Raw genomic sequence first — 25,703 nt, forward strand, 5'->3', positions numbered from 1 at the left:
AGCATTTTTGTAGTGCATAACTCACATCGGAGTGACATGTAACAAAAAGGCCAACAAATTATCTGCAAAAGACACATCTTTCACCCTATGGATAGTGGCTTTGACTTTTGTCCAGAAATCCCATAGATGGGGGCAGTCCCAGAAAATTTGAAGTAGAGAACTAGCATCTTGTTGGCACCTCCAGCATAGGGGAGATTCATGGGTCAATCCTATGTGGGACCTGCAGGGTTTTGTACCAACAGCTCATAATTTTTTACCGGTTTTCTTGATGAGCATTAGCTATGGACACCTCATGGGCAAAAAAAAAAAGTATCCCATCTTTCTGGGTGGAGGAAATAGGCTAGGTATGTGCCAACACAAGTATGTGAGATGCAGCCCAGGGCGCCAACAGTAACCGGAACTTAGCTTGGAAGTCCCTGAGGGTATAAACAGCAGCAAGTAAAGCACGAGAGACTAAGCTAGCACTGGATTTGAGTAATGGGAAGAGTTCCCAGGGAACTTGGTATAGAGTGACCCCAGACAGTATGCTGTATCAAAAAAAAAAATCAAAATTTGATTGGACTCAGACAGTATTCAAGTCAAAACAAAGAAATGTTACAACCCTCCACCTAACACCAAAATAACAACGTTGTTATTAGTTAAAATTATGCACACACATGGCCCATGGACACAGCACTAGTTGAACGAGTAACTTGGTCCTCTATTCAGGAAGGGATATCGGACAAGGGATTTGCCCAACTGAGCAGTATCAATCCTGCTTGTATTCCTAGGGAGTAGTGACAGACTTGTTCAATCAGAACTAATTGCTGCAGGGGGTTATTTGAATGAGTATTACAATAACACTTTAGCTAAGTGTAAATAAGTTCCATACAGTTCCCCCTTTGGTGGTTTTGGGGAACTCCACGAGGCAGCAATAATGCTACTAGCTAGTGCTTGTAGGTCACCTTTGTCAGAAGGGCCTGTAAGAGAGAGCAGATACTCATCTCCTCAGATGGAGCGCTGGATAAGAGGCTAGCTTCTAGTTCGATCTTGTCAAGAAGGCAAGTTACAAAACCCGAATAGGCAAGGAGGAGTACCACTGAATGCAGCCACCACTGCTAAACCTGCCATCTGATGTTGTGGATTAGAGATATTTAGTGAATGGCGCATGAGCTGGTGTTTTGGAGGAACCGGACAGTCTCTTGCTCCTTTTCATGGATGAGAAAGATGGCTGAAAAGGGCAGTGTCAGCATGCAGTCACTCCAAGGGTGCAGAGCTCAGACGGAATACCATCTCACACCACCATGGAATTCTACACTTTTATCTCTGTTTCTGGCCAACTGGATTAAACATTCAAGTAATTCAGACTCAGACTGCCCATCATCCTCATTGTGTACAGTGTATTGTGGGTCACATACCAGGCACTGAAGCATTCTGAGTGGGGGCCAGAAGAAAACAGTTTCTCACTGCAGATCTTCCTCTTCCAGAACCCATTTCCAAGTCCAAGCCCACTGGTGAAGTCTGTAATAAAAGGAAAACAAAAATTTGGAGTCCTTCCAGTGAGCACACATGAAGATTTTCACAGGGACGTTAGTACTTTATTAGCATAAGGGCCTGGTTTTGTAGGCTTTGAGCTTGTGTTAATGGCATCAATATGATATCAGTCTGAAATGTTTCTGAAATAATTTAGAATGTATTGACAGGTGCATTTGACCTGCAGCTGACTTCCTTCTGACCTGCATTTGACCTGCTTAAAACAGGTTTTGCACTCTCATAGACTTGTATGGGAATACAAAATCTGTCTAACAAACAAAAACACATCGACACAGATCTTTAGTATTTTAATTATACACGTCTCCAACAATGTCATCGTATGTCAATAGTTTGCTTATTTCCAGAACTTAAAGAAGGCTGTCACTTTCTGTGTACTTCACTTGTCAGTGCTTCAGATGGAACCAGAGCTGACTCAACTCACTTGCTAAAAAAGACACATAAAGTGGTAAAACAGAGGCCACTCCATCATCGAAATCTGTGCCACTGCTCTTTGTATGTAAGAAAATGCTACATAAAAATGCTACTTAAGTATTTCATGGATAGTTTTTATGCAGAGTGGCTGCTCTCTCCACTACACATCTGGCAGTAGATAACCCACCAGGCAGAAAATGCAAATACTCGTCACTTCCTTTTTACTTACTGGATTCCAGGAAATAAAGCATAACAGTTCTATCAGTAATACTCAACAGTGTCCTACAAATATCAGGGATGGAAACCAGGGAAAAAACCTACTCACTTACAAAATGCCCAGTGCAGGCAGGGCAAAAGGTAATACTACATTAATTTTCTGAAGGTACTGTAACGGGTCAGAAAAGTTTATATGTGAGCAGCACAAGTGTCATATGAACACTGCTGCCACCAAAGCTTTATGTCTCATATCTTGTCTGTAACTCACAAAGCGTTTCTACATAGGGCCAAAATATACAGAAGAGGTTCAGAAATGTATGGCACGTGTTTTACTCACCTTTGCCTCCCTGAAAGTGTTCTTATTGCCCTTGGCAGGGGTGACTGTCATGCCACTGTTGTACCCTGATGTTGGTCCTGAGGACAGACTGAGACTAGAACTGGTAAATAAAGTGCTGGTGCTTACAAGTGTCTTCATTTTGGTATCCTCCTATAAAGTAACACAAATAGTTTTAGGTCCATTGTTCTTATTGCAACGTTCCTAGATTTGTATCTTATAGCTACTATACCATATTCCAGTCTGATCTCCGTGATAAAATAAAGCTTGTGTTTAATAGACAGACATTCAAACATGAGTTGTTTCTTCCATTCTCACCTTCTGCAAAGTGCTCTGCAGCAGACGTCTCTTCTCTAGCTCTGCCCTCTCACGTAACTTGTCTCTTGCTCTAGCAATCTCAGTCCTGGCCTCTTCCCGAGCCTTCTGATAATCCTTCAGCATCGCTTCAATCTCTGAGGGGCACTGAGATGGCCTTCTCTTTGGTTCCTGAATTCTAGGATACAATTAGGACATCAGTCAATTCTGTTGCCACTGTGATGTGTATATTTGTCTGTTGATGCCAAGGCTAAGGATTTAGTATAAGTAAAGCTAACCTTTGTTCATGGCAATATGGAAACTAAAGAAGTGGGACTTTGGGGGCACAAGGATATTTAAACTATAAAAACATAGAAATGTTTTTTTTAATTTTATTACATAGTACAGAGAAAGACATATTCATTTAAAAACAATACACACTACATGTAAAACCTTGTTACACATACCAAGTGGATCCTATCCTGCATTGAACTTTTATAGCTCTTGCCTATGGTGTATAAACTCCAACATGCAAAATTACAGGGAGAAGGAAAACTTCCCCAGAAAATAGTGGTTATGAATGTGGAACTGAAATTGAATGGAGTTGCAGGTCTGGTAATCCACTTGGGATGCTCTCTATCTGCTCAACATGTTTCACGTTGTAGAACGCTTCTTCAGGAGCTAGAGGTTCTGTTGAGTATACATGAAAAAAGGATATCACAATACCAGTATGTATAAAATATATCAAAACATGGACATACAAAAAAATAAGCAAAAATGTTGTAAAAATTCGCCCCCTCGTGGTGGTACATGGAACAAACCCTATAAAAGATAATGGTCTCCCTGGGATAGGCGGTACAACCCGGTGGTTTGGGGAAGCCCATTAAAGTGACATATGCGGTGCATTTTACAACATTTTTGCTTATTTTTTTGTATGTCCATGTTTTGATATATTTTATACATACTGGTATTGTGATATCCTTTTTTCATGTATACTCAACAGAACCTCTAGCTCCTGAAGAAGCGTTCTACAACGTGAAACATGTTGAGCAGATAGAGAGCATCCCAAGTGGACTACCAGACCTGTAACTCCATTCAATTTCAGTTCCACATTCATAACCACTATTTTCTGGGGAAGTTTTCCTTTTCCCTGTAATTTTGAATGTTGGAGTTTATACACCATAGGCAAGAGCAATAAATGTTCAATGCAGGATAGGATCCACTTGGTATATGTAACAAGGTTTTACATGTAGTGTGTATTGTTTTTAAATTAATATGTCTTTCTCTGTACTATGTAATAAAATTTAAAAAACCATTTCTATGTTTTTATAGTTTAAATATCCTTGTGCCCCCAAAGTCCCACTTCTTTAGTTTCCATATTGCCATATTCACTATTTTGGGGACGATGGCACATTTTTTTCAAGTACCTACAGTGTCACCCTGTTTTTAGGTACTACTAACTAGGACCTTCTCTTTGATAACCTTTGTTCATGTTTTAGCACAATAACTGCTACAGTAAAATAATTTCCATAAACTTCCATTATGACTAAAGCTTATCTAATGTTTCAGAATTTTGTACACTATACACTAATGATGAGATCTTTTAGACAGGCCAAACTTCTCATGGCAACGGCTAATCAATGTCATACCTGGTGCTATCCACAACGTCTCTTCTCAGCTGCCGCAGGTATTCCCTGCGCCGACTGGGCAAATCAGAGTCTCTCAATGACGACAACGATGTTTGTGAGGCACTCAGCTGTTTCTGGGGGCTCAGGCTGCGGCTCCTTCTAAAACTTTGCAATCTCTCTTCTCTTTCCTTGCGTAAATTTTCTATCACTTTCATATGCCTTGAATGAGGGTGATTAAAAAGATATAAAGAAATTAATGTTTCATCTGCTTATATACTGTACCTGCACATTTAGAGTTCTCAATACATTCTATATAAAGAAAGTAATGAAATGACAAGCTTTTACTGCTGACCTTCTCTTGAAAATGTGGTTTGTCTGACCGTCATGCTATATAGCTTCAACCCAGAACCCATACACAGATCAGAAGTTGGTACCTTACTTGCTGACAATTTTTGCTTGGTGTCAGTGACCCAGAAAGTACTGGAGTCAAGATCAGAATGGTGGCCTGGCAACTAGTATTTCCTTTTTTTATTATTATTCTTTATTTAAGGTGTTTAGAATACATAGAAAAGAAAACATGCACAAAAAAGAGAAATTGATGCTAAGCCTATGGTCAGCATACATAGCACTAGGGATCGGCTGATTATCGGCGGCCGATATTTACTTTTTTTGAAGTGTCAGTATCGGGCACAAAGATACCCGATATTGCTTCAAGGGGTTTTACCGGGGTGATGCCTGCAGCTGCAGGCATCACCTCGGTACCGTTCTGTAGATTGGACGGTCGGCTTTATTGTAATACAACTGATACGGCTCAGCAGCTGCTCGGCTGTTATTACAAGCAGCGGGAGGGGACCTCCCCTCCCGCCGCTTGCCCGTGCTCTCCCGTCCCACCAGGAGGCCCAAGCAACCAGCTGGCAAGTCTGCCAGCTGGCCGAAGACATTAGTGCACAGGATACAAATTGGAATACTGGCATCTTAAAGGCAACAGTTTTAAAAAGTTTATAAAAACGCCGATCTTGACGTTTTGAATACTTTAAAGTGCAGAAGAGCGGTTTGGGGTCTTATAGACTCCCAATCCCCCAATAAAGAGTATCTGTCACTACCTATTACTGTCACAAGGGATGTTAGTTATTTTAAACATACAGAATATCGGCCTGAGAGGTGGCTGAAATATCGGTATCGTATCGGCACATAAAAAGCGATAATCGGTCAATCCCTACATAGCACACATGGGCGTACAAAAACAAAAAACTATCAAAATGTTAGCAATATCCAGAAAGCTGGACATGGTAACTTTTCAAATAACTGGAAGTATAGGCAGGCAGATATGTAAAGAGGGAATTACAGGTATTACAAGTTACATATAGCTGAAAAGATAATACATCAGTTATTCTGTATAAGCAGGGTCAGCCCATTACATCTACAGACTGTCGGGGTTGGTCCATGCCAAAATTTTTTTTTAAAAGTCAAAAAAGGAGGGAACTGTAGCTTGGGGTCCAGGGAGCCATGACCCGCTGGGAAACTTCCCAATTCCCCACTCGCATATGGGTCAAAGACAGTGGCTTGCCCCTGCCTCCTCTGGTCCACGGAAACTCCTTATCCAGTGTAGTCTGCAGAGAACATATAGTTGAACCAGTAGAACCAAGTTTTGCAATATTGTTCCTCCTTGTGATTGGAGGAAGCCAATATTTCTTTCATGGTAACTAGCATTTTCACATGGAGGTGAACATTTTTAACTAGCATTTTCACATGAGTTGGTCAGCAATGACTTTCTATCCATTTCCCTTTCCACTTTCTTGAAAACAATATAAATCAAAGCATAACAATCATGGCAATAAAGTACTATATATTTCTACCTTACTTCTATTAAATCATATGGCACCAGAAGATTACAGTGGTGGGGGTGAGGAGCATTGAAGATTTTGGCAAAAAGAGGACACAGCAGCACAAGGGACACATATCCCCAAAGGTAAATAATGTCCTTTTTGCTGTTTTTTTATTTTAGATAAACTTAGGCTTTAAGATTATACTTTTGAGAAAGTGATGCATGAAGCTGCTTCTTACCTTGCATATAGCTGTTTCTTCACAGAAACCTGATCCTGACTATCCATCTTTCCTGTCTGTATCACTCTCAGTAGTGCATCAGTTTCTCCAATTCCATAGCTGAGCTTGGCTTCTGCTAGCTGCACAGTAAGAGGCTGTGGGTTTATCTCCAAGTGTACTGCAGACATGACCTCTGCACGCTCCCGCTGCAGTCTCTCAATCTCACGAGATCGGCTTTCCACCTCTTCCTGAGACGTACAGGTGGGGCTCTGTTTCATACTCAGATTTGGATAACTCATTAACAACTGTTCATTTCTCTGTAGGCTACCTTGAAATCCAGACCAATTGCTGAACTTATTATGAAGGGGCAGATCCTGCAAACTGTAATTATGTGATTTGTGACTGCTTGCCAAAGTGGGCTCTTGACCGAGAAGAATGTCAGTATTGCATTCACTCTCCACTACAGATAAGCCATCATCCTGCAGTTGCAAGTCAAAACCACTTACTTGGGAAGGTGAATATTGGTGGATTTCATTTTTTACATATGAATTACTTGATGTTATGGTACTACTAGCAAGATCATTCTCATCGGCACCATATTCTGTCTTTGTAGTTCTTGTTAGGGACTGTCTGTGCCTGTCCAACACAGGATGTGCCATCTGATAGAGAGTTTCAAGTGACTGTGGGCGTTCCCATGGTGGCAAACCAGTAAATGTGGTTGCAGGTACTTTTTTGGATTGAGTGGATATTAAATTGTCTTTTCTATCTTCCCTGTCTCCATACCCTGAAATCTCAGAGTTACTACGAAATTGGTTAGTAATGGCAGAGAGTTTGTTTTGCAGAATGCAGTTTTCACTCTTGTATCTCTGAAATTTATGTGTTGCTATTCTTCTTTTAGGAGATTCTCTGAGAGAGCTGCAATGTACAACTTCAAATGTATTTTCTTTATTTCCCTGACCAAATGAAAAAATGTTTTCATTGTCTGTTTGAGAACTGGTGACTTGTAGCTTACAATTTTCTTGTTCACTCTTTTTCCTGTGCTGAGGTACTTTCTCAAGGCTTTGTTCACTAGAATTGTTTTCAAGTTCAAATTTATTAAAAGGCTTCTTGCTTGCTTTTAACGTTAGAATTGGTGAGGAGGCTCGATCAACCATCATGGTGTTTCCTTGACATGCAGTGTGGAATCTCAGAGTTTGAACACCTGATAAAGGACTATTTGCTACAGCAAGAGAAATATCTTCTGAGTCTTTATTCAAAACAGGAGAACTTGTAGGTGAAGAAAGTGGAAGAGTGCTAGCAGACAGGAATGGGACAGATGCTCGTATATGTGGTGATTTAGACATCCCATTATCTGCTTGTTTAGCAGGCACATATCCATGTAAGTTTGGAAGGCTTTGTGTCCTAACATTTGTTTTTTTACCACTACTTTTTGCCCCTGTTATATGAGTGTTGCCTGGAATATAGGTTGATGAATCTGCTCCAACTACCTTTACAATTACATTTATCTCTGAGGGGCTTAGAAAACGGTTACTTTCTGTGCTACAGTTGTGTGTACTGTTTATTTTTGGCTTGTCTGTCTGAATACCTTTGTCTTCATAAGTTTGGGTAAAAGAGTCTTTGACTGATTTTTTCACAAGTGACTCTGTAATATCAAGTGTGACATTTTCAGAGTGCTGCTGAGAAAAATTTCCCAGTAGTTCTGAGGTTTCCTGTAACAGCTGTGATAAATGAATGGACATGCTCTGCATATTGGACCAAGAGACTGGTTTCTGGTGCCTCATTTTCCGTGAGGAAAACACATCTGTACTACTTCTTTGGTGCTTGGTGGCTCTACGATATCTAGGCTTAGTGTGTGTTCTGTGTTCATAAGATATTTTTTGGTCATTTTCATTGCAAGTCTCGGATTCTGAAGTGTAAAGAATCATTATTTCATCTAGCTGGGAACAGTCTTCAAAGCTTACCTGTGACCCAGATGTCCCAACAAATTCCATATCATTTCTTGTGTGTAAAGCAACAGTTTCATCTAATAGGTGTTCTTGAAAACCATCAAATGAATTTAAATCAGGTCTGGAATCATTTCCTTCAAAACTGCTTATTGTGCTGGATACTGGTTTTGCATAGGAACTAAGATGTGAATTAAAAGGAGAACTATGAGAATTGAGCCCTTCATCAACACTAGAACACCTCATTAATTTATCAGCTGTGGCTTGCAACTTACTGCAAGATACATCACTGGCACTGTTAAATGAGCAGTTCCTCCACCCAGCCCTAGGACTAACTTCCTGCTGCCAAGAGTGAACAAAGGGGTTAATGTCACTTGAGGTAAAGTGAAGACTTTCTGTATTCTCACTCATTTCTTCTATTGATGTCTGTGTTTGTTGTGATGGGTCATGATATAAACTGCTGTGGAGTTTAGATGGTACTTTAATGGGAATGCAGTCTTTATCGGTACCTTCAGCCTTAAAATGTGTATGTCCAGCAATGCTTTCCTGGGCATTTACAAAACAGTTTGGTGGCTGATAGTGATCAATAAGACAACAGTTTATTTTGCAGTGTGTTACGCTATGTGTTGAGCAATCCTTTGACTCCTTATTTGAATGGTCTTTTCCATTATACATAGTTTTGGCCCCAGAACCTAATCTTTGTGGAGAAGATTCAGATCTTGGGCTGGAGGCTGATCCATCAGAAGGGAACTTTGAGGATTCTGCCAACTGTAACTTTGCAAGGGCCATGGTAGGTGATAAACATTCACAAAAGGTATGGGTAGAGCAGTTAGTTTTGTTTGACATGGTGCAAGTTGACATGTCTATTTTGGAAAATCCAGGGTGAGAAAAGTCACTAGGATCACCTGTATGAATAGCTCCATACATTTCTGATTTACCTTCATTTAATACTGACAGACTCTCCAGTGATCCGATTTTCAAGCCCAAGCTTGTGAGGCCACTCGAAGCTAAAGAACTGAATGTTTTCGTGTCATCTTCTCCTGAAGAAATCTCAAGAGATTCATTTAACTCTGAAGGACATTCTCCACTGTCCTCTTCAGTCCCACAAATGTGGTTTTTAAAACCTTCGTTATTTCTGCTTCTGTATTTCATTTGTAAGGCTGGATCAGTTAGTTCTAGTGCATGACCTGATATGACATTTACTCCACAGGTGTCCAAAACATCTGTAGATTGATGTGTGATTTTATCCATTACCAAATTTAATTCTGACTTAGGGTTATGTTGCCATTTCTTGGTGATGGAAATAGACACTTCACGTGTATGATCTAAGCCATGGTCTACATTTCCTTTTTCCATTGGTTCAGTTTCTTGACGGGGTCTGAAAGTGGATGGCTGACAACTTGGAGATATTTCAGTCTGGTGGTTTGCTTCTTGGCTTTGAGGAAACTGATACTGACATTTATTGGAATCATTATGGATATCTTTCAACACTTCATTTGATTCTCCAATACACTTAGAAAATTTAACAGATGATGTAGCAGCTGGAAAAGTGCAGGCATCTGTAGAATTAGTTAAACCAGGGTAAGCAGATTCGGATTTGCAAGTAGCATTTTCAGGGTTTTGTGAAGGGATAATATTAGTTTTGTCTTCTAGCTCTTCCTTTGCCAGAGGGCTTTCTTCGTTTTGCATAATCGTATTCTTACTTGGCAGTTTCTTCAGTGTTTGTTGCACCAGCAAGGTTTCCTCTTGCACTTTGACACGGAAATTTTGCTCTATCGTTTGGCAACTTTCCCTTCCTACATAACGCTGTATTTGTTCACTTTTCTCCTCCTGAAGATTTCCCTGTCTCCCAGAAGCCCTACTGAAAGAAATGCCACCATTCATTTCTGCCAAGGAATGAACATCCGAGCAAATACCATGCAACAGTATGGGTACTGATATTGTAGAGCCTTCCTGTATACTTTCATTCTTTGTGACACATGTTCCTGTTTCATGTGGGATACCAAGATCTGATTCCTCATTTTTTGGTTTAAAAAAAATATTTCCTTCTTTACACTTCAAAATCCTGAAAGACTTCAATTCATGATTTTCACCCTTGACATCTTCTACCATTTTTTCCAAGCCAGGTGAGCATTGTGAGCCAAAGTGAGATTGTTCTGGCTCTGAAGTGTTTGGTAGACTTTCTGTATTTCTATAACGTGTGCTTGCAGCTTTAGCCCTACTACATTGTGATTCAAAAACATGTTCATTTTGCATTATAGCTTCATAATATGGAAGAATTGGACGTGTACTTCCAATATCTTGTGTTAAGGGTTGCACAACACAGTAATGGTTCTCTTGCATGTTATTTATAACATCACAAAAAAAGCCAGTAGAATTAGATTGCTCATTATTTTCAGTAACCGTGTCTCTGATATGTTTCTGAAGACATCTATCTGAAGTTGTAGAACCCTGAGTGGTTGTTACATGATTATCAGGTTCATAATCTTTATTATCATTTTCTTCTATGTCATGCTTTATATTAGCCTGTTTATTAATTAAATTAGAATCTTTAGGTTTTCTCATCGAAGAACCATATTTGCCATCATCTTTATCATCATTGGTTTTCTCAGAATTTCCATGGTTTTTCTTTACCTGTTTATCAAGTTGAAGTGAACATTCAGTTTCAGATGACATAGTTTCCATTCTTAGTTCTTTTAAGGTCTGATCTGCAATCTCATTCCAAGAATTTTCTGCATCTTCATCATCGCTTTTATTACACAACAATGGATCTGTGGGGGTTGATATGATCCCTGAGGAAATGGATTGTTTTTCATTTTTAGTGCTATTAAACAATTTTGAACTCTTCATATCTGTGGGGATAGCTTGTTCTGGAGGACAAATAGATTTTTGCAGTTCAGAATTTGGTTTACAATAGTGTATATCATTTTTAAAATTAAGGCAATCACCAGCATAATGTGGTTTCAGGGGTTCTGTATTTAATGCATGCACTTGCTGGGTGTCTTCACATAAGGACTGTAAATTCTGCATTCCCTCTTCTGGTAATATCCCTTTCTCTTTCCAGGATTGTGTTTGAATGAGGGCCTCCCCAGATGAATTGCAAGTTAAAACATATTGTGTATTATTGAGACTGGGTACTCTCCCTGTATTATTTTCACAAGAACTCCAAGATGCACTCTGTTCATTACTATTTATATCAAGAGGATGATGTTGAAAGTCACAAATCTTGTCAGAAAGTGCAGTTTCTGAATGATTTGAAAGGATGTTACCAGGATGTTTACTGAAGCATCCATTTACTCTGCTTTCCTTATGTTTAGGGCTGTTGTACTCAGACATATTTCCGCTAGGTAATGTACTTGACCTTGGTAGTAAGTGCTCAGTAGAAGGAAGGTCATTGAGGTTTATTACTGGCAAACTGCTGGTGACTTCCTTATCAGCCTCTGATGATGTACAGGAAAGTAAGCAGGGTGAGACACTAAAAAAACTTGTACTTTTTGTGTCCTTGTGGCTGTCACCAGACCCATCCTCAGTTCTAGAAACAGGAGAATCACCATTGCCAAGGTTTTCGATATGTTGGACAAGGTTATTATATATTAGTGGTGTTATATTTGTTGATTCACTCTGATCCACAAACATTGTGTGATTTTTATTTTTCACAACTGACAATGGTTGGTTGGCCATTAGACTTGATGTGCTCATGTCGGCAATTTCAACAGCTGCAGTTTTGTAATGTTCATCAATAATCAATCTTTGAAGGGGATCAGCTACTTTATTTTTTTGGATATTATATTTATCAGACAAATTATGTTGTTTTTGCAGCTTGCACTCTGTGTTCTTGTTTAGATCTGGAGCTGCACTGTATACTGTCACTTCTGATACCAAATTGGTGGTCGCAAGGCCACTTTGAATTTGGATGTGTTCTGCTTGTAGCAGGTTTCTAATCCCAGTCAACTTTTTTTGGACTTTTTCACTCTCCAAATTATTATAATGTAAAATTCCAGACCTGTTAAATTCTGAACAAGTATCACAGAGAACTGTAGTTTGGTTATTCAGATGCACATATGTTGACCCTACTTGTGTTACATTTCTGTCAAGGTTTTTCATACTGGCATCAGTATGGTCATGAACTTCACCATTCTCCTGAGTTAAATGTAAAACAAACATCTCTCTAGGTTTACATTCCTCATCAGAAATTTCAGATGGCATTACATTAGAGCTCTGTTTTGAATGGAAATTTTGCTTTGTATCCTGGTTTGAACTTTTTAAGACTACTGTGCTTACAGCTGTATTTAAATTTACAGAATTCCTTGTTATAGAAAGATTTTTATTACACTCTGTTAGTTCTTTTTCTGCATTATTTCCCTGTTCAATGCTTGCTTTATTATTCACTTCATTTAGTTCTACAGATTCCTTATGGTTATCTTTTATATCCTGGCTGCATGTTTCTACAGAAATTCCGAGATCCCCATTAACATCAGTTCTCACAGAAACTGTGACTTCTTTTGTGCTGACTTCATCTGTTGTTGGGTCCAACAATGATTGTGGTATTTTATTTACCTTAGTTTTGGCAAAACCAATAGGCTCCAAAGCTACATTCTTTTTGTCTAGAGAGGATTTCTGAGTATTTTTCTCACTCTCCATGAAATTGTTTGATAAATCAGGAAAATCTGAATGATGTTTTGATGTATTGAAGTCATCTAAAGGTCTTATGGAACAATCATTGTCATTATTAATACATTCATGAATAGGCTTCTGGTTTTCAAAACATTTTACTTTGATATCTTTGATATGACTAGTGCTTGGTTGATCTCCCTCAACATTAGATATATTTAGGTTTTTGTATAGTGGTTCTGAATCTTGACAGTGCTGTACATTCAATTCTTCCCGTAAGTCAGGAGATGCCCCAGATTTGCTTTTAATAACAATATTTTTAGTAGATACTTCCAGTTCTTCATCGTGTTTTAAGTCTGAATCTGTTTTAGCAGCCTTATTGTCAAGACATGAAGAGTCTTGGAGAAGTAATCCATGCAAGCTGTGTTCACTATTAAAAACAGGTAAACTAAGGTGAATTTGGTGGGATTTTACATCAGGAACATTCAAAGGTGTTGTTGAAGTATCTCTGTATGCCATGGTAGCATCATTATTTATCTTAAGGTAAAACGAGGCACTTCTTTCTAGAGCTGTATTTTCTCCAGGGGTTGTGATGTCTACATTCTTCTGATAATCATCCGTCATATTTAAACTCCTAGGACTCTGGAGTTTCCAGAAGATCTCTGCTGGTAGTTCTTCAGATGAATCCACATCTGGTACTTCATCAGAATCAGCCAAACTGTCTAAAGAAAAACTTTTTGAGAATCCAGTAGTAACTGACCCAGTTGTAACTAAAGGAAATGAGTTGTGATCTTCCGTTAAACTTTTAGAAGAGCCAGAGCAAGTCCCAATTGTCTTGTACCTGTTATATCTTCGTTTAATATGCCTATCCTTTTTGTTTTCTCTTTCCACCAGTGAGTCATGTGACATTTGGCTGTCCTCACTGTCTGAATCCCTCCTGCTATATTTCTGTCTCTCTTTATCTTCCTGCTTCAGTTGTTCATTTAAGGCACTGGTATATGCAGAAGACAGAGAATCTACAGAATAATAGCTTTCACTTTCAGAAGAGTCACTGTTCTCATCCTCTTTCCAGTGTTCAAGTCCTTGTATATTAGATCTCAGACATCCCCTATTGAGTCTCTCTGTGCTCATCCACTTCCTCCCTGTTTCATGGGGGTCTTCATGACGGTGGTTAACCTTGGAAATGTTGTCAACAGAAGATGATATCTTATTAGCCCCATTAATTGGTTTTGTTTTAGTACTTGGTGTCATGTTTCTTTTTATTGTTTTTGCGGAAAATGGTTCCCTAGGTGGAATCTTTCCTGGGCCAGATGAGCTCTGAATATTCTTGGCATATTTTTCTGGTGGAGGTTTTATACCCTCACATTTTGCTGTTATTTTGTTCTTCTCCAACACTGTGTTTTTTCTAGGTATACCAACAGTAGGTTGTGACTGACTTTTAGTTGCTTTTAATTTTGTGTCCTTGGTTCCTGTATTTACAGGAGCTCGTATATTTTTTTTCTTTGGTGGCTCAGTAGAACAGCTGGAAAGTCCTTTTGATCTACCACCAGCTTTATCCATTTTTTGCCGTTTTTTGCTCATTTGTGCATCACTTGGAAAAATTGTAGCACCAGAGTTGCTGTAATTAATAAGTAAATTAATGGTTCTCTTTTCTGCTTGTGGGCTTGCAGATTCTACAATGGATGGTTCACTGTCCACTTCATCACAGCTGCCACCAGTGGGTGAAGTTTTAACAAGACAATCTATCGACACAGCTCGTAGGGGCTTTTTGTTCTCACGGGTCTTGGAATTTTGTACCAGCTCACTTTTACATTTTCTTTTTATGAGAGCACTAAAAAGGAAAGAATAAAATATAGTTTTACTTGGATACAAACTATAAAAAACAATACAAAAACATATCTCAGACCCATATAAAATGATTGTTAAGAGATCGTAACAGAATATGCATAAAATAGGAATTTTGACTTACCTGTAAATTCCTTTTCTTGGATAAATTCCTCATCTTGTGCAGGATACAGGATTTGTATTCATAGACTATGGGTCAGTGGCGGAACTACCATGGTTGCAAAGATGGCCGAAAGGAGGACCAATGCAGAACATGTGAAAGCTTTGTAAGGGGCCCTGCGATGGGATTAAAGAGCCCTGGGATCAGTGGGAATAGCCCCAAGACTGATGGAAAGGGCTTTCCATGGTCAGGGGGGCTCTTCATGGTTTCTTGCATCGGTCCCATGAAGGTTCTAGTTACGCCTCTGCTAAAGGTTATATGTTGCTACCTTCAGGTGAGTGAACACTGGCATAAATTTTTTCTAGGGTAACCCCTAAAGTATACTCATATAACCCTGCCAACTCTATGAGGATCCAGTTTTAACAAGCAAATAATGATCAAGGCACAGAGGGAAGGGGCCTGTGTTCTCTACTGTTCTCCAAGATAAAGAATTTACAGGCAAGTCAAAATTCCTTTTATCTAATCCCCAACTCTTTCTATAGCCGAGGTTAAATCTTGGATCACGCAAACTAGCTAAATGAGAAGGTGGATAGCTGATACCATGCAAAAATACTCAGCTGCGTGGTACGCGCATTTTCTTCCATCCGGAATATATCATAGACTGTTCGGGTTATAAGTAGGACTAGACCAGTGATGGCGAACCTTGGCACCCCAGATGTTTCGAAACTACATTTCCCATGATGCCCATGCACTCTGCAGTGTAGGTGAGCATCATGGGAAATGTAGTTCCAAAACATCTGGGGTGCCAAGGTTCGCCATCACTGGACTAGACTATCATCCTTCCATTCCTCCGTTTCTTTCCTTTTTTTTCTCTTCCTTCTCTCCCCCTACTTTGTGAACACATCGCCTGACTGCTACACATGTTGAAAGCTCACCTTTTGAACCACTGTATATCCATTGTTTCTAGAAGCTTCAGTTTTGCTTGATGTTTATTTTGATGCTGGATAACACCTTTAAATGCTAAATTTATTTTTGATTTATTGTATTACCACTGTTTTATGTATGGGTGCTTCAGCCCCATGTCTTTAATGCTTCAAGATAATTTTTTTTACTTATTTTGTTATTTTTTTCAGCATTTCAGAAAATTCCAAACGTTGTCTTGAATCATATACAATGCAATTTATCTCATCAGTTCCCATCCTCTCCCCTCCAATAGCAAAATAGAGGGAGGAGGGCGGGAACCACAAAAAAAGAAAAAAAAAAAAAAAAGAGAGAAAAAGAAACAGAAGAAAAAAAACAAGGGAACGAGGGAAAAAAAATTCCAAAGGAAGAAAAAGAAGGGGGAGGTTGGGGGGCGCCCTACGACAAATGTAAACATAGAACTATCAGGGAGATACAGAAACTATAAGGTTAATCAATATTAATAAGTCATATCCAATGCTTTGTTACTGTAAAATTCAATAAAAATGTATTGAACCATAAAATTCCTATTACCATAATCATACAGCACAGGACACAGGACTGGTATTCATAGACCATGGGACTCACCCAAGCCATTAAACTGGAGATGAACAACATAGCAACATAGAATTGCCAACAGGCCCACAAAAAACACAAGCGTTTAAGGAATCCAGACAAAATACTCAAACAACAACTTGAGGTACCAAAGCTTACATCAGATGAGACTTGAACATCTACCTGGTAGGCGCAGGTGTTGGCTTTGCAAATATGGGATACAGATGCCTGATGCTGAAAATCTGAAAAGCCCAGGAGACATCAACGGCCCTGGTATAAAGGGCTCTGATAGAAAAGGGAGGAACCTTTCTTCTTTAGGGCATAGACTCTTGAAAGCAGTTGTCTGATCCACCTGGCAATGATGGAAAGGGAAGCAGGGTGTCCTACGAAGACTTCCAAGTAGCATAATAAATAGACTGTCTTACAAAAGAGGCTGTAGATGCCAGCAGACAGCCCTACCCACATCTAGACTATGTAAGGCAATTTTCTTGTTATAGTTTGGGGCAGGACAGAGGAAAGGGATAGCGATGTCCTCGTTGAGGTGAAAAGAAGAGACCACCTTAGCTAAAAAGGAGGGCTTTGGTCTCAAATCTTTGTGCAAAACAAGAAAAGGCTCTTTACAAGACAGAGCTACTAACTCAGAAACATGCTTAACAGATGTGATGGGAACCAAGAAGGCAAACTTAAAGGTGAGGTCTTCCAACAGAATGTTTATGATCAGTTTAAAGGGTGATCTCTGAAGAGCGGAGGGCATCAGGTTGAGTTCCCAAGGTGACACAGGAGGTCAAATTAGGGGAATGATAAGAGCAGCTTCATGTAGAAAAGATATGATATAGGATTAAAAAGGTACGGGTTTTCTGGAAAAAGGATGGATTAGACAGAAACATGCCACTTGAGGGTAAAAGGGCCAAACGCTACTGAAGACCAGAATGAAAAAAGGCCAAATTAAGACTGATAGAGCATTCCATAGGTTTATGCCATCTGTTCTTGCACCATGCTCCATGGTAAATCTTTCGGGAGTTGGATTTCCTTGCTTTGAGTAAGGTGGGAAAACCAAATCAGATAACCTTATCCAAGTAAGTACCTGGTTTTAACAGTCATGTTAGAGCCAGTGACTAAGAAGCAGCATGGCACAGGAGACAGTGAGCCAGTAGGTCTGGTCTGTTTGGATGAGGTCAGGGCTTGTCCACCAAAAGTCTGTGTATGTCCGAGTACTATGTTTTTCCAGAGCTTATCTGTTGTGATGAGAATTAACAGGTCCCTTTCCTCCTCAGGATGTTCACATTTGGTTTTCCCCACCTTTGACAGAGATTTTGAAAGCTATCTGGATGCAAAGACCACACTCCTGGGTCTAGACACTGATAGCTTAGAAAATCTATCTGCGAAAGGTAGACTCCCAGAAAGTGAATGGCCAAGAGAGCTGGAATGCAAGTTTGTCCATGAAAATATTACACTTTTTTTTTTCGGGGATGCTATGCTTCTGATGCCCCTTTGATGCTTTATGTAGGCCACTACTGTGGCATTGTCTGACTGTACCCTGACTGGGTGACATTGTAGAAGGGAGGTCCAATGTTCTAGATATAGCTTGATGGCTCTCAGTTCCATATTATTGATGGGTAGTTTTGACTCCTGTGGGTACTACGTCTACAGAACAGTCAGTGAGTTGTAAATTCACTGACTGTTCTGTAGACGTAGTGACTGCATACAGTGAGGTCCTCAATCCAAAACCAATCTTCCCTAATAGGGCGTACACACGGTCGGACTTTGTTCGGACATTCCGACAACAAAATCCTAGGATTTTTTCCGACAGATGTTGGCTCAAACTTGTCTTGCATACACACGGTCACACAAAGTTGTCGGAAAATCCGATCGTTCTGAACGCGGTGACGTAAAACACGTACGTCGGGACTATAAACGGGGCAGTGGCCAATAGCTTTCATCTCTTTATTTATTCTGAGCATGCGTGGCACTTTGTCCGTCGGATTTGTGTACACACGATCGGAATTTCCGACAACGGATTTTGTTGTCGGAAAATTTTATCTCCTGCTCTCCAACTTTGTGTGTCGGAAAATCCGATGGAAAATGTCCGATGGAGCCCACACACGGTCGGAATTTCCGACAACACGCTCCGATCGGACATTTTCCATCGGAAAATCCTACCGTGTGTACGGGGCATAAGAGTGAGGCTGATATTTTTTGGGTTGGAGAAATAGCTTTATGCAGTCAATTCACTGAGTATTAAAAACACCGCAAGAAGAGCTAATGAATGTGGCTGATATTTTTTCCCTATTTGCATCTGCGGTTACCACATTCTAAATCCTACGAAGAAACTACTTTCTCAGTTCCAAGGCAAGTTTGCTGATCCACCATGTCAGGAGACCTTCACTTGACTTGACAGAAGCACTGGGCAATCCAAGGACTGGGTCTGCTTGGTTCCATATCTTGAGGATGGTGGGTTGAAGGGGTCCGGAGTGAAATTGGGCAAAGGGAATTGCCTTGAAGGAGGCTACCATGAGGCCAGGAACCCTCATGCAGAAATGAATTAGAGGGGTGTTGTCCTGACCAGAGGATCTTAGAGCTGGACCTTAGGAAAGCAATCTTCTGCTGAAGGAGAAAGATTCTGACTTGGGTTGTGTCCAAGATTAAACCCAGGTACCAGATGGTGTGATGGCTGGAGGGCAGAATTTTTAGAGCTGATCATCCAGCCAAAGGTTTGAAGGAACTGGATGTCCATTGGCCAACAAAGTTTTGGCTGAAAAGTCCTTGAGCAGGAGGTCATCCAGAGAATGCCCTGGGATTGTACAAGAGCCAGGAGCAGGGCAAGCACTTTTGTGAACATTCACGGTGCAGAAAAGAGCCTGAATGGCAGTACCACAACTTCCAAGTGCTGGTTTCCCACAGCAAAACGCAGGAAGGGTTGGTGTAACAGGAAAATAGGAATATGGATATAGTTCTCTTGTATGTCTATTTTTCTGAGGGAAGCAATGCCAGAATTCATAGATTCCATGTGGAATTCTGGTACGCAGAAAATCACTTAGGGATTTTAATTTCAGTATTGAATGGATGGCCATATTTGGTTTTAGAACTGTGAATAGGTTTGAATAGAAACCTTGAAGCTGTTCCTCTGAAGAAACTGGTACAACCATTCCTTGTGTCTTAAGTTGGAAGGTATAAAGCAAGGAGGTGGATAAAAACTTTATTTTGTACCCCTCTGAAATGGCAGATTGGACCCAGATGTCTGGGATGTCTCAGATCCAGACTGGTTCAAAGGCCAACCGATGTCCCCCGACTCTAACAAGTTGGGTGACCCATTTATTGTGAGGTTGGCTTCTGGGAAGAATTGGTGGGCTTAGTGCCATAAAGACGTGTTAGCCTTAGTTTAGATTTTGACACCTTGAGAGAGCAGAAGGATCCCTTTCTTTGAGTACAGGTAGAAGTTGTAGCAGTAGTAAAATCAGAGCTTTTCTTGTGTTGAAAGATTACCTTTTCCCCATTTACTTCCTTGATGAACTTGTCAAGAGATTCCCCAAAGAGGCAACCACCATCAACAGACATGCATAGAAGACATTTTACAAGCATATTCAGCAGGTCAAGCTTTTATCCACAGAATTCTGTGCATGTTCAGAGATAGGAGAGATTCTTGAGACTTGAAGGACTTTAAAGTGGTTGTAAAGGCAGAATTTTTTTTATCTTAATGCATTCTATGCATTAAGATAAAAAGCCTTCTGTGTGCAGCAGCCAACCTCAGCCCCCCTAATACTTACCTGAGTGAGTCAGCCAATGAGAATAGAATGGGGGCAGGGCCAGGCCGCAGCTCTGTGTCTGAATGGTTTGGGTGACCCCATAGCAAGCTGCTTGCTGTGGGGGCACCCAACAGGAGGGAGGGGCCAAGAGAGCTGAAGAGGGACCCCAAAAGAGGAGGATCCAGGCTGCTCTGTGCACATCCACTGCACAGAGGAGGTGAGTATAACATGTTTGTAAAGTCTCATTTTATTTATTAAAAATAACAATCACTTCAAGAGCATCAACACAAAACATTAGGGCTGAAGGCATCAGCTGTAATTGTTCCAAGGGAACAGGGTCTTCAAAGACAGGTTCCTGTCTCTGTTAATGGGTCTTGACCAGTTAGCAATAGTTAAGCAAACATACATGGCAACAGTTGCCGGGCTGCAGGGCTGGACCTGCAGCAGTAAATAAGGACTTTTTAAATAAGCTTCAAAACACCTATCAATAGAATTCTTAAAGGAGGGAACATCTTCAGTAAGAACCATAAGATGTTTATTGAGAACAGAAATGGCAGGATCCAATACCAGAATAGACCATTTATTTTTAAAATTCTTTTCCATAGGATAAATATCAGCAAAAACTTTTCAGGGCACAGCCAGTATTCATAAAGCACCCAATGAATCCGTGCTTCTATAATAAATGTCATTTTTTAGACTTGGTCAGTCTCTTAGTACCCATAAGGGTCTGTTTTGGCTACAGAAAATAAGATGCTGTTAGGGACTAGTGCGCATGACAACAAGCAGGGTTTCCACAGCGAACAGCATTTGGCACAAAGCTAAAGTTTGTACCCCATAAGCTTCAGAGGAAGGAAATCCTCTGCTGCTTATGCTACAAAATCAATGCCCTCAATACTACCCTTTATATCCATATCTTCAAGTAAAGGAGGTCCCGCTTTTGATTCTGAACAGGGTCAATGTGTAACGTTTCTTGCATCTGGAAACGAAATGTTCTTGACATGCCAAAAGTCTTCCAAAGAATTCAGACAAAGTGGCAGAAATCTACTTTTGTCAGACAGGCCACATGGTGCATGCCCATGAGGGAGCTGGAGTCCGATGAGGGGAGTGGTTTTCGGTATATAGGACATTGCTCTGGGAAAAGGGAACAGCTATCACCTTCAGTGTTCTGTGTTTCCTGTAGCCCCCCTTTGGAATGCATGCTGTTCAACTCCCTTGCACCAGCGATCCACCAGTAGTAGTGAGGTGATCCCCAGTGGGGTATTCACAGTTAAGGAGTGCAGAACGAATGAGGTTGAGTGTCCAGAGAAGAATCCGCTAAAACCCAGGTGCTGACAGAGTTCCTGTGTTTCTGTAGATGTTGGTGTGACAATGCAGCAACATACTGCATGTATTCTCAGTGAAATAAGTGAGTGGAAAAACATCAGTAGGGGAGGAGTCATGACACAGGTACTTCATCTTTCTGAGATTAGGTTCAAATAAGAAAAATGACAATTTTAAAACTATTTGTTGAGATGCGTTGGAGACTAAAAGGAAGGGGTAACACAATAAAGTGAATAACACCCAAAGTTTCTACCCAATAAACTGCATAGTTTGCTATGTTCTGTGGATACTGTTATTAAAAACCAGGAGCCATAGTAATTATACAGGAAACCCCATCTTTTCTTATCCACAACACTGGGCCTATTAAATGTCTAGACTTCGCCCATCGTGGTGGGGGGTCTTCAGGGTCTGGGAACCATAAAAATGGACCATGGTCCTGGACTTGTACAGCACCCTGCAGCTAACTTCCCACATTGTACTTGATGCCAAGGTGAGCGCCTAACAAAGAATCCAGTGCCCAAAATAAAATTACTGCCCCCCCCAAACTGAGGAGATGTAGCAATTTTTGTCTAGCAGGATTTGCGCATCACATTTTTAGCTAATGCTTACACTCTATTTGATAATTATCTAATAGTATCTCAAATACAAGAAAAATTCTGATTCCTAAACGATACTACTAAACACAGCTGGCAAAGCTCTGAAATGCATGAAAATTCCTATTACATGAAATAGATTATTAAATATAGCTGGCAATTCACTCATTGGATATATGATAAGATTAATGCAGTCGGTTCTCACCTATATGTAGGAAGTGTCTGTAAAGTCCAAGGCAAGGAGCGCCTCTTATAGTATGATAATATAGAAGAAGAAGAAGACCTAGTTCTTTCTAGTGATGAAGAAAGTACCACATGGTCTTGAAGTTTAGGTGCTTGTAGATAAACTGGCTTCAGTACATCGTCATTAATCCAGCATGTAGCTTCCAGTTGTTGGAGGGTTGTCTTTGCTTCTAAGAGTTTTTGCTTTTTTACAATCCTCTCCAGCTGAAACTTTACCCTTTTTCTTCTAATATTTCGCTCAGCCCTCCGAAGGGAGCATTTGCGCAGCAGTTCAAGCTGCAACAGTTGCTTTCTGTGCACCTCCTCCGGAGAGGGATGGACTTCAGTTTGTACACAGTTCTGTATTTCAACCTCTGCGTATGTTTTGGTCTCAGTTTGAGATGCCGATTCCTTTCTCTGTTGACATGCTGCAGTTAGCCGCTGCTTCTCTTTTACAAGCCACTGCTGGTCTGCAATTAGATGGAAAAAAAAAAAAAAAACTAAAATCAGGTTGCACAGTCTAATTGTCTAAAAATCAAACCGCCTGTTAATTCAAAAAACAGAAAGACAGTTACAGATAAATATTTAACTATTTCTTGCACCAAGTCTAAGCAAGTCCCACCACAATGTTTACCTCTGGCCACTCAGGCCTCTTCTTCCTGCTGCTTTTACATGCACAGTAGAGCCTCAGAGAAACCTCATGCCTCGTACACACGATTGGACATTCCGACAACAAAATCCTGGATTTATTTCCGACGGATGTGGGCTCAAACTTGCATACACACGGTCGCACAAATGTTGTCGGAAATTCCAAACATCAAGAACGCAGTGATGTACAACACGTACGACGAGCCAAGAAAAATTAAGTTCAATAGCCAGTGCGGCTCTTCTACTTGATTCCGAGCATGCGTGGAATTTTGTGCGTTGGAATTGTGTACACACGATCAGAATTTCCTGCAACGGATTTTGTTGTCGGAAAATTTGAGAACCAGCTCTCAAATTTTTGTTGTCGGAAATTCCGTCAACAAATGTCCGATGGAGCATACACACGGTCGGAATTTCCCACAACAAGCTCACATTGAACATTTGTTGTCGGAAATTCCGACAGTGTGTACGCGGCATAAGAGTTTAGGGAGATGGCCTCATAGAAGTCTATGGGGTTAAACTACACACAGCAGAAGAAAGAGCCCATCTGGACTGCAAGAACTAGATGGGTATGGACAGAGCTGCTGTTCGAAATCACAGGGCCCTGTATAGCCTACTGTCAGGTACCCCCCCATAAAAATATCAAAACAATATTTTCACAAAAAATACATTAAAATCATTATTAGTAGACACAAACATAACATAACTTACAAATATCCTGCTAAATCTAAAAGCTAATGTGCAATAATACAATATTTATATTCCATTAATAAAGTTGTACAGTGTGAATCAGCATTCTTTTTTAAATGTGGCTATTGCCGTGTGCAGGCAGCCTAGGTTATGCTATGGGGACACACCAGATGTACAAACACAGCTACAGGTGCCAATTTTACAGGCGTGTGGATGCAAGTGTATGGCCTCTAAACACTGACAGTGTGTATTTGGGGCCACTCACCCACACCTGCACACTTATCAAATTAGGACCTGCGACTGTGTTCATATAGCCGCTGCATCTTCATAGAGTAACAGATGACTCCAGCTGCACAAACAAACCACTCATTCACACTGTATGGGCCAGAGAACCCATGTGAATGAGTCCTTATTTTTCTAAATTATTTTTTGCAATTTTTTAAAGCAATTTTTTTTATATTTTTAAAATTATTTTTTACATTTTTTTTTTAGAGTAGGGGCAGGTCTCCCTTCTGGCAGGGAAAGTGCTTAGTGTCAGGGAGGTTCTGGAGGAGTAGGGAAAGTGCAGGCACACGCCGTCCTATCTAGAAGCCTCCCCACTTGAGTATGGACCGGCTAGACCACATTTCATCCCTCGAGAAAGATGCTGTCGGCACAACTGAGGCCTACATCTACCGTCGCATCTCTGTTACATGCTGTGAGTGCCCCCAATCAAGATGCCTTCCCGCAGGGCCTGTTCTGTATTGCTGAACTACAATTACAATATATTCCTGTTTCTCTGCACTGGGACTCTGCTGGGTTTTCTGCCGCCGCACCACGCAGTACCTACCCACACTCTGTTCAATGGAATTGTACAGAGCAGTCCCTTATCTCCTCTTCTGGAATCCTCTTCTTGCACTCTCCACTCCTCCTCTTCTCCAAGTACATCCATAGAAAGCTATGGGGCGATCTGTGTGGGTGTGCCCCCGAGCCCAGCCGTGTGCACCCATAGACATATACAGTGCTGCTCAGCCACTCCCCCTGCTTCCTCTACCCAGGATTTGACTGACAGCAGCAGGAGGCACAGCCAGGTTTGAGAGAGGACTCAAGAGGTATGTGTTTAACCTCCCTGGCGGTATGATTCTTTCGGATTTTAGGTGCTGAAAGCGGTACAATTATTTTGCATGGAAATTTGGCGTTTTATATTGTAGGTCTGTAAATCTTAACAATAACACACTTAAATCTGTCCAAACCAGAGTCTAGTAGATATCCCGGGTATGATAAAGTTTGAAACACAAAAACATAAATTATAATATAATAAATAAAAATAAATAATTAAAAAAAATTAAAAAAAATAGTAATAAAATAAATTTCCCCACAATTCACTATCGCTCAATTCTGCAAGTGTTCTAATTTACTATCGCTGTTTTCTAGCTGGTCTAAAGCCACTTTTGACGTAAAGGGACACTTTTTGGTTGCTATGGACAATCTCCAGTTTCCAGGCAGAAAGAACAGTGTATATCATGTAAAACTGCATGCAGGGCATGGGCCAGAGCACTGGGGACAAAAGGGATGTGAAATCATTTCATACAGTACTGTAATCTGTAAGATTACAGTACTGTATGTGTTATGATTTTGACATTTTTTTGAATTTGCCGCCAGGCTCCGCCCCCGTGCGTCGCGCCGCTCGCAGGGAACGGAGCCTGGCACGGAGAGGCTTCGGAGGAGGACGGAGCCCTCGGACACTGCGGGGGACATCGCAGGATCCCGGGGACAAGGTAAGTAACGCTGCCCCAGGATCCTGCAATGCGATCCCGAGTGTGGCTCGGGGTTACCGCTAATGGTACTGAATTTTAACCCCGAGCCACACTCGGGAATACCGCCAGGGAGGTTAAGGGGGGTGGGGGTGGTAAGTGGTAAAACTTTTTTTTTCCTTAATGCAGGAGATGCATTAAAGTAAAAAAAAAATTATATACCATAACACCAACCCCCTTATCTCCCATCTATTTAAATCCAAACTGCAAAGTGTACAGTGATC

General features: G+C 40.6%; 1 protein-coding gene across 2 annotated transcripts in view; it reads right to left on the minus strand.

Annotated features, from left to right (window-relative positions):
- Window positions 1–25,703, minus strand: part of STARD9 (StAR related lipid transfer domain containing 9) — a 241,619-nt gene that overhangs the window by 24,996 nt on the left and 190,920 nt on the right. For both annotated transcript variants that reach the window (XM_073610372.1, XM_073610370.1), the window contains exons 22-27: window positions 22,335–22,821; window positions 6,481–14,844; window positions 4,438–4,635; window positions 2,813–2,987; window positions 2,498–2,647; window positions 1,398–1,500 (exon numbers count right to left, since the gene is read on the minus strand). In XM_073610372.1, coding sequence (XP_073466473.1) covers window positions 1,398–1,500; window positions 2,498–2,647; window positions 2,813–2,987; window positions 4,438–4,635; window positions 6,481–14,844; window positions 22,335–22,821 — 9,477 coding nt within the window. The remainder of the gene's footprint in view (window positions 1–1,397; window positions 1,501–2,497; window positions 2,648–2,812; window positions 2,988–4,437; window positions 4,636–6,480; window positions 14,845–22,334; window positions 22,822–25,703) is intronic.

Source organism: Aquarana catesbeiana, linkage group LG13, assembly GCF_042186555.1.
Source record: "Aquarana catesbeiana isolate 2022-GZ linkage group LG13, ASM4218655v1, whole genome shotgun sequence".
Taxonomy (NCBI): Eukaryota; Metazoa; Chordata; class Amphibia; order Anura; family Ranidae; genus Aquarana; species Aquarana catesbeiana.